Source organism: Trifolium pratense, linkage group LG2, assembly GCF_020283565.1.
Source record: "Trifolium pratense cultivar HEN17-A07 linkage group LG2, ARS_RC_1.1, whole genome shotgun sequence".
Taxonomy (NCBI): domain Eukaryota; kingdom Viridiplantae; phylum Streptophyta; class Magnoliopsida; order Fabales; family Fabaceae; genus Trifolium; species Trifolium pratense.
This window is the reverse complement of record NC_060060.1, coordinates 46,308,351-46,321,829: the sequence shown is the minus strand read 5'-3', so window position 1 is coordinate 46,321,829 and position 13,479 is coordinate 46,308,351. Positions and strand designations below refer to the sequence as shown.

Genomic DNA, 13,479 nt, shown 5'->3' with positions numbered 1-13,479 from the left:
CTCCTAAACACTCAATCAACCCGCCTAATCACTACAAGAAAATAAGTACTTTGCGACGGTTAAAATTGCACTTTGCGACAGTTGAAAGTGTCACAATTGCTCATCTGCGACGGTTGTCCAACCGTGGCTGATTTGTGTGTTGCAAGAGAACTTTGCAACGGTTTTGAAAACCGTCGCTACAACTGTCGCAGTTCATGTTGCAACAGTTTCAAACTGTCGCTATGTTATTTCCATGTAAGATTAATAGTATAATTTGCAACGGTTATAAAGCCGTCGCAAACTTGTTTTTTATATATATATATATATATATATATATATATATATATATATATATATGTTAATTTAAAACAATTTTTATTCATTTTAATGGCTTATTAAATAATAGTTACTATATCCATAAAGAAATTAAATTGCACAAATATATAAATATAAACAACTTAATCTCATTTATATAATTCATTAAATATTGATAACATCCATACATCAAAAATTTAATTAAAGTGGTTAAACATACAAAATATTATGTCAAAATAAGTTCAAAAAATATCTAAATATTCCCTAGTATGTTGCTTGATAATCCTTAATTAATGCTAGCTAGACTCAAAATGTCTACCATCTCTTGACTCTTCATATTCGGTTACCTGGAAAAACATAAGTATATATTAGGATACTTTAAAAAAAACGAACAGAGATGTAGAAAATGACTTAGTTCATGACATAATTCCACAAGATAATGGTTTCTTCAAACATAACATAATGCATCTCTTTTTTCTTTTTTTTTTTTTGAAAACTTGGTATCCGGCCTTAGGACCGACTAATCCAAGGGGACCAATTCCACCACCAACTTGTGGGGGGCCATTTAAGGCCAGAGTTTTTTTTCATCTCTTTTCTAAGCACATGAAATAAATGAGTTACCATACAACACTCTAAACCATACAAACACAAATAATTACAATGTCAAAGTCACTCAATCATTATCCTGATTGTGCCATACTATGTTAACAAACAAAAATAGAAAATAGGCAATGGCACATTGTTATCAATCATAAATACTTCCAGAGTTCAATTCTTCAACATAATATTTAATATGTTTGCATAAGTACAGGGAAAAACCAACACAGACAGAAGCAGGATCCAATCATGAAAAATTCCAATTAGTTTCAATCTCAAAGCTATGATACTAATAAATAGTTATTTACCATTTCCAATTACACAAGGGAATAAAGAAGAACCAATTTCTAACCTCAATTTAATCACTAAAAACAACAAATAAGAGAAATAGACAAAGCAAAAAACTTAACTTCAGCACATTGTAAATTCACATATCTAGCAGAAAACCATTAGCAGTCAATATCAGTTTGTCTTAACATAGCAGTCAAGTACATAACACAACTATCATAACAGTTCAGCATTTTAATGGAAACTCGGTTCAGTCTATGTTTTAGAATATGCAGAAGGGATAACATACCATCCGTAAGGAGTTCTCAGTGAAAGATATTGATCCGCCAGTATGGACAGACCCACATTTAGCAGAAGCACGATTTTTCTTATTTCTCATTCATCCACAAGCTCTTTCCAAGCATCCTTGCCTATCCAAGATAGGCGTTTGTGCTTGTTCCTCACTTCCATGTATATCTCAGAAAGACGCCTTGAGCCTTTGGATTCAAAGATTTCTTAATCTGATAATCATGTTGATGCAGCCAAGCATAAAAACTCTACAATATTACATTTTGAAAAAATTAGACTATATATTCATTAATATTCACTATAAATATACTAGCGAGGGAAGAAGCAAACAAACCAGCCCATAAATATACTAGCGCATAGGGTTGCTGATATACTAGCCCATAAATATCTTAAATTCTCATAATTACAAACTAAACATATCTATTTTAGGGAGAAGATATGGCTGCTAGGTAAGATGGCTGCATAGGTGGGAGACTTTTTTGTTTTGAAAAGGATAAGAGAATTAAATTAATAGGTGTAAGATATGCCAAAAACAAGGATACAAGATTAGAATATCCCCACTGTCAAAACAAGAGGCATGAAACTCCCAATTACTGAAAGAATACACCAGAATACGTTAAAACAATGAGGATAGAGAAAAACTAGTATCATGTCTAAGATATCAATAAAACAAAGTCTATGAAGCTCCATGGCAGCACCAAAACTGAATAGCAGATTGAACACACAAGGAGGCACAATTCATACCAGAGCTGCATCAAAACTATGACTACACCAGGAACTTCAATGAAAATCTTCTAGATGATGGATATCTGTCACCTATTGAATTTACTCTCAGCCAATTCCACTAGATTAGATTATTAAAACTTCACAATCAATGCCAGCCGCTCCTATTCTTCAATTATCAAGACACAATGGATGTTCATAGGTGGGAGACTTGAGAATGATTTTCAATTATCAGAGTTTATCTATTTACTTTCTTACTCCCAAGGGAGCCATCCTCTCTAAAAAATTCTTACTTTTGTCATTTTTAGGTGTTGAGTTTAGCAAATAAAATATTGAGGTATCATAAAATATTGTTATACATTCATCCGACAATCATGACAAATACGTATTAAAGTAATAGCAATGTTACTTTCAAGTCCAAACTCATTCACAATTCCAGCAACATAAAGAATTGTGAAGTAGAAACAATTCAATAAATGTGAACTAGTATCATAGCTTTTTTCCCTCTCTTTGACCACATTCTCATCAAATGATATAAGCAAATATTGTGATAACACATTCAAATCTCAATTAGCAACAAGCAAACAAATATTTTAGCATATGTTAGCTAGGTAGAAAAAATACAAACTCAATTCCAAATCTTCCTTGCTGATATCACAATAGAAAGAAAATAGGTTCAAAATAGGATCACAAAGGAGATCTACAAAATAGGTTCAGAATAGAAACCTCATCAACAATAAGATCAACCAAAAGCACTTTTCAAGTTGTCAGTACATAAGCAAAAGACCGATCAATAAACGCACAATCCTTGCACACAGAAGATGAAATGCATTGACAAGTAAAGGAAACAACTCATCATTCAAAAAGGAGATCTACAAAATTGGACCTAAGCAATGGAACGACAAAATTGATTAACAAAATTCTCAAATTCAGATCTTCTTTAAAAACGTGAAAGTTTAGGACACTAAGATAGAGTTTTAATATCTTCACAATAGAAAGAAAAAACACTGAAACAAAAATAGATACAGAAGGCAAAGATAAAACAAGTCTCTAAACAAATAGATACAGAAAGTGACCACCAAATTAAAATAACTAAACAAAAACCAAAATCACCAAACCACCCCAACAAGGACACAAACCACACCAGTGCGGAACTATAAACCAAACTGCAAAACTACCAACAACACAGCAGAATTACAACAAAAATTGTCCCTAAGAAGCATAAAACAATCTAGAAAAAACACCAGTAGAGTAGCAGAAACCACACAACAGAGGAACACAGTGAAACAATTCCAACAACGATTTGAAGACATGCTCAAAGGGAAGGAGGAAGCAGGGGAAAACAAACCTGAACGTGTAACATGACGGCAATGATTTCTACAGTTGGAACGATAATAAAAGAGAAATTAGGGATTTGAGGTGAAGAGAACAGGACGACAACGATTTCTCTTTGGAGACATCGATGAAGATGTTGGAGAGAACGAGATTGAGAGAGTAATTTAGGGATTCGAGGCGAAGAGATCGAAGAAGACAACAAAGATCGTGGTTTTGGGATTTAGGGATTTGGTGTGAGTTTTTTGATAAACCGTGTCAGGTGAGCAAAATAATGTTTTTTTCTCTATGTTTTTTTTTTTATAAACCGGCAATAGCCAAAATAATGCAACGGTTAATATAACTGTTGCAAAATTTCAAAATTAAACCAAAATATTGCAACGGTTACCTAACTGTCCCATAAGCTGTTGCAAAATTTCAAAAATAAGCACATTGCGACGGTTCTAGCCAAATCGTCGCAATGCAAGTGTCGCAAAGTGACATTTTTTTTGTAGTGAATTACAACTAGCTTTTAAACTTCTTGCATTTATTTTTAAAATTATTTTTTATTTTTAATTCATATTAATGGACAAATATTAGTTTTACTTTATTTATCAATAAAAAAAAATCTATTTTACTTTATTCGTGAAAAAATCAGTTTACTTTACATTCAACCTATAAAAACATTTTAATTTCCCGCTTTCAGCAATTTTATTTATATCATTCGACCTCATTACAACTCTTCCTCATTCATTCTCATTCTCATTCACTTTCGCTACATCTCACTTTGTTCTTTGTGTTTTTTCTTTTGTTGAAAGTTCTTATTAGACTATTATTGTATTTATTAGTCAATGATTGTATTTGATTACCAATTATTGACTAATCAAATACAATAATAGTCTTATAGTTCTTTCTTATACTAACAAAGATATTGACTCAAGTGGTTAATGAGCTTAATGAGCTGCCCTAAAACAAATCGTTCGAAAAAAATCGAGTTTGATTCCTGGTGAGAACAATTATTTGTCAGACTTTACTTAACTCGCAGCCGAACACTAAATTATTGGGACTCCCTACTCCTAAAAACCTGAGAATTAATAACAAAGAGTTATTTTCTACTTTACCACAAGTTAACTTTTTATTTTTTTCGCTCATATAGTGTGGATATTTTTGATTGAAAAATTATATCTTTCATGTAGAAATGACAATAAATATAATAGTTATGGGTAGGGTAATATAGTACATATCTTTGTATCGACAATTTAAAAAACAATGCATATTTAAACTTATAGTATATTCGTATGGATAACAATATATCTTTGTATCCGTACATGTATCCTCTAGGTATTTAAGTATTCATATCCGCACTCATTATCCGCGTTTTTGAGTTACTATCAAAGCATACAGGCATGTTAGATCTAAATAAGTGCCGCTCCTTGTGCGAAAGCCCTCTTCATTTCCAAAAAAAAAAATTAAATAATTGCCACTCCTATTTTAGAAACTTCCATTTTAATTTCTTTTAACTTTTTTTCTATAAATGTCATTTTTTTGAGAAAGAGAAAAATGTGTACTGTGAATTTTAAACTGATTTTTTTTGTTGAGGTTGATGACAACACAAAATAATTTTGTCTACCTCGCTGTTGTTTGGTGTTCGCAATACCATAAGTCGATCTTAGGTCTTAATATTATTTTTGTATATTCATATTTTTCTGATTATCGTTAAGTATAACCTATGATACACAGGAATTCTACGGATTAGACATGTCTCAGTGTAGATAATGTGTCGATGGAACAGTGACACTTATAATTATATTGAATTGTGTCATTTTTTTAAATTACAATCAGTCAAAATAATATATATGTGTTGTGCCCAATATATGGGTATGTGCTTCATAAATTATAAAATTTGTCCTAAATAAAGAAGCAAACTTGTCCACACAACCTCTCGTTGACTACATTAATTAATTACTACTATGAAATTTGTCCTTATCATCCGCATTTAATTTTATCATAGAATTATACAATTATATTATATTTAAACTTTTACTTGTTTTCCTTTTTTTTATTGAAATTTATTCTTTTACTTATTCAAGCATTATAATTAATACAATTTCATAAAAAATGGTTGACTTTGTTTCTTCCATATAACAAAAAAAAGAAGGTAGCATTGAAACAATTTGCCTATATAAATATTTTCCAGAAGAAAGAACATAAGTATTATAATTTATAACTAATTAAGATGGAAACAACAAGACATTTTTCTCTCAAATTTACATTGTTTGTTGCTTTATTGATCATTGCATCAGGTTTGACAAAATATTCTTTTTGTTTTTTTGTCAGAGAGTCTAGTGATTAAAAATTCAATCTTTTTAATGTATAGTGGAATGTCCGAGGTTCGAACCCAACCCCTTCATGTAAAATGTTGATGTCCTCACCAATTGAGTTAAGCTCACGGGTCACAAAATATTATATTCTATTCATCATAACTTGATTTCAATTGATCTCACCCATCAAATCTAAATTTTGCACTTTAATTAATTTGTAAAACATTTTTTTATTAAAGATATAACATTATTCTTAATTTCATGTATCTTTTATGTGCAGATATGTGTATGGAACATGTAGAAGGAGGAATCAATGGTGAGATTGTAACCCCACAGAGAGTTACAGATTGTACGGCAGATTGTCCAAGCTCATGTCAAAATGATAATATGTGTTCAAATTGTTGTAATTGTCTTATAGGTATTAGTGGTGCTCCTCATTGTAGAAAAAACACATGCACTTGTATTTTAATTCCACCAGTTAGTCAATTCAATAATGTTCGTAATCCATTACTGACAATTGCAAATTGAGTTTTGCAATGGTTGTGTGTGGATGAGAATAATATATTAAATAAATACAAATAATTTAAGGATATGTTGCTTGTAGATTTGTGAATGAATTATGTGCCCCACAAACAAACATAATTTTTTTTTCAATTTGCTTTAAGCACTTAGGGTGTGTTTGGTAACACAAATAAGCTAGCTTATAGCTTATTATATGAGCTTATAAGCTTGTTTCAAAAAATTAGAGGTGTTTGGTAACAAACTTTTTGTACTAGCTTATAGCTTTTTTCCAGATGCTATTTCAAGTAGCATTTGAGCTTATAGCTTATAGCTTTTTACACTTTATTCCATTTTTACCCTTTAATTTAATAACTACCCACTCTAAAAAATAAACTACCCACTATCAATTATGTAATTTTATATTTAATAACCACTTTAAAAGCTAATTTTACCAAACACTTTAATTTCAATAAGCTAGCTTTTCAGCTATCAGCTATAAGCTAGCTTTTCAGCTATCAGCTAGCTTATCAGCTATCAGCTAGCTTATAGCTTATTTTTACCAAACGGACCCTTAGTCAGACCATCTCTCAACCGATGTGAGATTTCTTAACAGATTCTACTTCCTCTGTTTGTCAGAGTGGAATTTTCCGCAATAGGTTTAGCATACCTACCTTAACATTTTGTTAATTTCTCTTTTTGTGGATTTAGTTTATGTCCTCCACTTTCTTTGTACTTCGATTTTCTCTTTTTATTATTGTTATTCTTATGGCGTGTTGTAAATGATTGTTAGTTTTCGGTGCCAATCTAGTTTGGATTATTTTCTCTATTGTGATGACTTTGCATGCTTTATATTGGTTTATATAAATAAAAAACAATACTTCAAAAACAAAAATAGCTCCTCATAGTATGACAAGTATAAAGTTCTATGAAGTATATTTTTTCTTAAACGATTTTAATATATATATAATTTACATATATTTAACAAAGAAAGAATTCTGTCAAAAAAAAAAAGAAGAAGAAAGAATAGAGAGTCTAGAGAGATTTATGTCATAAATACTCAATAAACAAACATGAGATGAGACAGAGAAATTAAAACAATTGGCACAAATTTGTTAGCAGAACCATGTGAGAGCTAGTTAGTTTTAGTTGGAAGGAGAAATTGGTGAAGTAAATGTAGGAGTTGAAAATCGAACTCGAGATGCATCTGAACTTCTCCTTTGTTGATGAGAAGTTGAAGCTCTTTTGGAAGAACCTGATGTCCCTCTTCTTGGATGTTGCAATTTGATTGTGATACTGAAACAAGATATATAGCATAAAAAATCTAAGACTATAATAACTAAAGCAATGTGTTTATGGAATTATAAATTGTACTCACTTTTGATGGACATCAATATATTGATCAGTTTCATCCAATATATCTTCCTTGAATAATCAAAACAATTATGTATTAGCATCCTTATTTAAAATGCAGAGATAAAAAAAAGTAGTAGCTGTATTATACAAGTTAATATTAATTAACATCAACGGTGTACTTTGTATCACCGACACTTATGATCAAATGTGTGTTTGGTGTCTGGCACAACATATGTGAATACATTTAATTAATTCATTTTCTCAAATTATTAATAGTATCAATGTGTCAGTGTTAGTGTCTGTGTCGGCGATTCATAGTTAGTGCCTACTGAATTAGTACTATTTATCTATGCAAGGTTTGTGTAATGCTATGAAGAAGTGACATGACACCAAACATAACACTAACACATAGACATGAGTAGTAGTTTAAGAAAATAGAATTGATTAAATGCAACCACACGTGTCGGTGTTGTGTTTGACACCATTCAATTTGAAGTGTCAGTATATTAATTTGTATAAATCAGCAACCAAGTAAAATTGTTGGCTATCACTTGAATTGAAAACCAAATTTCTACCAAAGCCAGTTGGTCAAAGTGACAAGGAGTTTGATTTCTTTAAGTAAGATTTCAGTTCGAGTCTTGTGTATAGAAAAATTGACTCTAAAAAGAGATTTACGATGGATTCATACGACTCGACTCGTATAGCAGAGAGGGTCTAGAAGAAGAATTTTTTTTATAGTATCTATGATAGACAGTAATTTAACCTGAAGTAGCTCTTCCATGACATCTTCCAAAGTTATAATCCCAACAACTTCCTCATCAATTAGAAGAGACTCCATATTCTCTAAGGATATACTTGTGTCATGTTGTCTTGATTTATGCAGTGGATCTGACTCACTACTCTCTTGAAGCATGGTATTCTTCAATGTTGCACTGTAATATTCTGATTCTTCTGATGCCTCAGTTGAGATGCTAATATAATCATGTGGTAAAAATGAGCCAAGTCCTGCAGTTCATAGTTATAAGGTTAGATGTTTTTTATGCAAAAGTTATTTAGGCTGAAGCATATAAAATGCATAAACACTCCAAACACTATAAAAGTGTGGGAAATCTAAGGGCTTGTTATACTATGTACTGGAAGCCCGAAATTTTTTATGAATCATCTACGGTCAATGTACGGTGCAACAACCTATAGGATCGTCAGATCAAAATAGATCTATTGTTCTATAGATCACTGCACCGTGTTGCAGCCTACGGTGTATCTAAGTCCATCAAAATTTATTTTAAACTTTGGATACCATATCAAAAACCTATTATATTATCCAAAACATAAGCCAAAATAGATGATGATATTATATGTTCCTCCCATCTCAACCTTGCAAAATCAACATGCAATGTGATGACTGTCCAAGGTTTATAAACTTAACGTTGACCAACGTCACTCCTTAGAAGTAGAAGCTTGTTATCCTCCTCTCCGCTACAGTTGAGACGAGGACTTAATCGGTGTCAGTTTGAGAAAAACAAGAGAAAATGCATGAGTTCGGATTTAAGGCACATATATTCATTTTTTCTTTTCTTTTGTTGAACTGACACCGATCAAACCACATTCTCAGTTGTGAAAACAAGGAGAACTGCGAATTTCTACTTTCAAAAGGCAACTTTTGCAGTCACTGTAATGCTGAAATTTTTTAAAGTATTTATCCATGGTAGACAAGGGCCAGCATAAGATTTGCATTATAACAAACGACCGAGATGCTTATGCCATAAAATTTTCTTATGTGAAAAATGAAATTTGACATGTCATATATTTTGAATGTAAATAATTTATGAATGTACATCAATTATTCATACCATACCATCTGTATCAGATGCAGCAGTTGTTATCTTCTCTTTGAGGACAACAGCCATGTGACTTTGACCTTTCTTGAATTGATTCAGTATATCATATAGTGGCCAATTCTCACCTACTCTGTTAACCAAAAGTAACATCATAAGGCATAAGCTATATATATACATTATACAAATAACTGTCTATGCTTACTAGTGTAGCTTATTAATCAATTACAATTAGTAGTAAGATATACTTAGTTGTCATATTTCTCTATTTAATTTTTCTATTGAAAGATACTTTTATCATCATGGGAGAGAGATTTCATACCTTGGAACTCTCCTAATAGTCATAAACTTAATTGGTGTTTCATCTTCAGGACGGCAGAACATTAAATTCTTCACCTAAATCATATGGTTGAAACAAGCATTTCTATTATATTGGATAAATGTTTTGCATATCATAAAAATTAGCTAAATGTTTCAAGAAAATTAAGTCCTTAGAGAAAAGGGCTATTTGGTTGATTACCAAGATAAGACCAATAATATTTGTTTGTCTTGCAGAGTAGATTGGTATACGGCTGTGACCTTTGCTCATTATCATGCCCATTGTATGCCTATAAATATGGAATTTAGAAGATAAAAAAAAGTACTAATGCTTAAGAATCATTAATAGATATATATGAGGGTCATATCATACATATCAAGTTTAGAGTTTATGTCAAGTGAAAATGTTTCACTTAGAGGTGTCATAGCATCTTTAGCAGTTTTCTTTGTTAAGTCTAAAGCTCCAGCAATTATTGTTGTTTCATGGACTGACAACTCTCCACCTTTTCCTGCCTGATTGATTATATAAACATTAATTATTAGCATATGATATGATAAAATTAAATTTCTTGATTGAGTAAAAAATAAGCTGGTAATTAATTAACCTCATTGCCATGTAAACTGACTAAAGTCTTTAGCTCTTCTCTTCCTAAAAGTGCAGTATGTCCTTTGCCAAGAAGATAATCTAACAACTATCATAGCAAGAATTAATTGTCAGCTTACAAGTCAAATATTGAAAAGCAACAACACAAAGTATTTAGTACCGAGTTCGGTCAATTGTGTTTACGTCTCCAAGTTTGAAATGTTAGGCATTTGTTAGAACAACAATAATCTCGACTCTAAAGAAAATTTAATTACCTTACTAATTGGATATGCAACTGGGAAGAAAAGTAGGAGCAGAACTCGAACAAAAGGAGACATTGTAGCACCAAATCTTAAACCATATCGAGAATTCAAGGCTTGAGGGATGACCTGATGATATCAATGTCTCATATGAGAATTTAAATTTAAATAAAGTACATTCATTATTATATCAATATTTATGTATTAATTTTATTTGTTTATGTACATATAATGTATACAAATAAATTAGTAATAAACATTGTAAAATTAACTGAGCTATATAGAAGAAATTTGACCTCTGCAATGATACCGACAAGGGCAGCTGCAAGCAACACAGAAATCCACTCTGGGAACATTTCCTCCATAAGAACAGAAACACCCTTCAATAACACAAGTTTATTATAGTGCCCATTAACATAAGCATAGGCATGACTAAATATGTTTAGACGCAGATCAAGTGCCTATTATTTTTATTTTTTTTTATAACCCTCTGGTTCCTAGGGAAAGGGCCCCTAGTAGTCCAGAGTTCGGCCGCGAGGTAAGTAAAGCCTGGCCAAGAAATTGTTCCACCCAGGAATCCAACCCGAGTTTTCCCGAAATCCGTCCTTTTTGGTGAAGCTCATTAACGACTCGAGCCCAATGACTTGGTTAAATCAAGTGCCTATTAACTTTTTAAGTGGTTAATGAGATCAACTTAATGACAAATTTGATTTTTGAATAGAATAACTATTGTGAGATTTTACTCACAAAACTTGAATGGCAACTTCCTCAATAATTCTGGTAGATCCAACTTTGAAGGTATCATGCGCAACAATGTGGGTAACAGACTACTTGAATATTTTTCTAGATTTTTTGGGATTGCTACTGGTTTACAATCCAAGCTTCATGGCATTTGAAACGGTCTTTGCTTAGCAATCAATCAATGGGTTTCAATGTGGTTATTGAACCAGATTCTACGATTATGACTAGTTAGGTGGTACACGACACCTCTCCATCCTTATGCTTCTCTCATCAAGAAAATTTGATAATTCTAAAATTTGAATACGACTATTTCCTTCCATCATACACTTATAGAATGCAAAGAATGTGCATATTGGCTTGTCAAGACGGGCTCTAGCCTCTCTAAAGGCTTAGCATAGTTGTTCCCCTCAATTTAGTCATATTTTGATAGCCGATGTTTTAGGCATTGTTCGCCCTCAAACCTAGCTACTAGCTAGTTTTTTTTTTTTTTTTTTTTTTTTTTTTTTTTTTTGTATAAAAGAACTACCACTTTTATAGAAATTTTTTATTCTTATTTGTTTATGGTTTTCAAAGCTCAATACCATATTTTTTCATCCTAAATTTTAAGTGACTTTTTAATATCAATAAAATATTAATATTGTTTTCCTACTATATAATTTAGTACAATTTATTGTGTAAGTAAACGACAAAAGGAATGTAATAACATACCTCCAATGCCAATGATTTAGCCATGAGCAGGGTGCATAAAATTAAATGTTCGTTCTTAACAATGGACATAATCTTCGCTGTATATAAGATAGAGGAATACATATTTCAAGTTCCATATGCAAATATTATCTATCTTCAATACTAACATAACAATATTTTTTTTCTAGAATGTTAACATAACTTATTTTTTTAAAGGCCTCACAATAGAAGTTGTTTTAGGCCTCTCTATAAACATGTTGGCCGATCCCAATAGTCGGCAATATTCTCATTCAAGAGTTTTGACATTGCTGCATTTTTAGGAATATAAATTCGAATGCAAGAGCTATAATTAAATTGAAAGAGTCTCAAACTATCTTATTCAAGCGTTTATGAGTAACGCACCATAAAATTTGATTTTGCAAATCACTTATATGGTATAATTCTTGCATGGGGTAATTTGGGGAAAAAAGATGGTGGCAATGTAATTTCCAAATCTTTGTGATTTATTTTTTATCAAAAAACTATAGCGGCAAAACTTAGACACACTAAGTGCGGAGAAGATGACCATTGATGGTTTGAATCCGCACCCCAACACAATCAATTAATGTTGGTTTGAATCCACACATCCAATTAATGTTTCCGCAGCATTTTACCATAAAAACTTACAAGACAAGTAACTGTCTTTTTTATTTTTTGAGATAAAAGCTTATTAACTGGGATAAAAGCTTATTAACTAGACTCACTTTTTATTTTAATTGTGAAGAAGTGCGAAATTTTTAAATTTGAATCCAGGGCATATATATCAACGTCATTGTACGGAATAAAACTTTGTCCTTTAGTTTTGTTTGGTCAAATAATATTTCTTTGAGAGGTTTAGTGAGATTATGGATAAAATTACACTAAGAAGAAATCAAAGACACATATACCTGCATTTTTCTGGATTTGAGGTTGTCCAACTTTAACAAGAACTTCAAGATCAACTTGGCTGAAGGACAAAAGTCCTAGAGCAAGTGCTGATGAAGTTGCAGCAAATATCATAAAAACCCAACACATTAGTACTAGAAACCAAAAATGAGTTCCACAACAATGTTCACTTTCCTTATTATCGTATGAACTCATATTAATTTCTTTAGAATGGTTGAAATTAGAAGCAAAAGAAAATATACCAAAAACATATGCAAGAATATTGCAATAGGGAATGTATATCAAAAGTGTATATATAATACTAACATAACACTTTGTATATATTAAGCCTGCAAAATTGATAAAAGGTCACAAACTAAAAATTCCTAACTCTTTGGAAATTTCTAAGAGGCAAAGTTAAGACATTAATTTATTCAATATATTATTATTTGACAAATATAGAGTAGTGCCTGTCC

General features: G+C 31.4%; 1 protein-coding gene and 1 long non-coding RNA gene across 2 annotated transcripts; both read right to left on the bottom strand.

Moving 5' to 3' along the window:
* Window positions 1-423: 423 nt before the first annotated feature.
* On the bottom strand, window positions 424-3,834 carry LOC123903999. The gene is made up of 3 exons (XR_006808236.1): window positions 3,539-3,834; window positions 1,469-1,715; window positions 424-641 (listed from the first exon to the last, which is right to left on the bottom strand). It is a non-coding gene; the product is annotated as an uncharacterized LOC123903999 (long non-coding RNA).
* A 3,574-nt stretch (window positions 3,835-7,408) lies between these two features.
* LOC123909088 (DUF21 domain-containing protein At2g14520-like) lies at window positions 7,409-13,249 on the bottom strand. Its single transcript, XM_045959863.1, has 12 exons — window positions 13,027-13,249; window positions 12,122-12,198; window positions 10,969-11,052; window positions 10,688-10,801; window positions 10,435-10,521; window positions 10,203-10,342; window positions 10,032-10,119; window positions 9,834-9,907; window positions 9,532-9,644; window positions 8,440-8,681; window positions 7,699-7,745; window positions 7,409-7,616 (listed from the first exon to the last, which is right to left on the bottom strand). The coding sequence occupies exons 1-12, from the start codon at window positions 13,217-13,219 to the stop codon at window positions 7,466-7,468; spliced, it is 1,410 nt and encodes a 469-aa protein (XP_045815819.1). The 5' UTR covers window positions 13,220-13,249; the 3' UTR covers window positions 7,409-7,465.
* Window positions 13,250-13,479: the final 230 nt, after the last annotated feature.

What these genes read in the sequence shown, in the direction of transcription:
- LOC123909088 (XM_045959863.1), bottom strand. Translation starts at nt 13,219, where the DNA reads ATGAGTTCATACGATAATAAGGAAAGTGAACATTGTTGTGGAACTCAT. An exon ending in TCAGTTTACATGGCAATGAG is followed by an intron (nt 10,343 to 10,434) that starts GTTAATTAATTA and finishes ATAATCAATCAG; the next exon opens with GCAGGAAAAGGTGGAGAGTT. An exon ending in TATATTGATGTCCATCAAAA is followed by an intron (nt 7,617 to 7,698) that starts GTGAGTACAATT and finishes ATCTTGTTTCAG; the next exon opens with TATCACAATCAAATTGCAAC.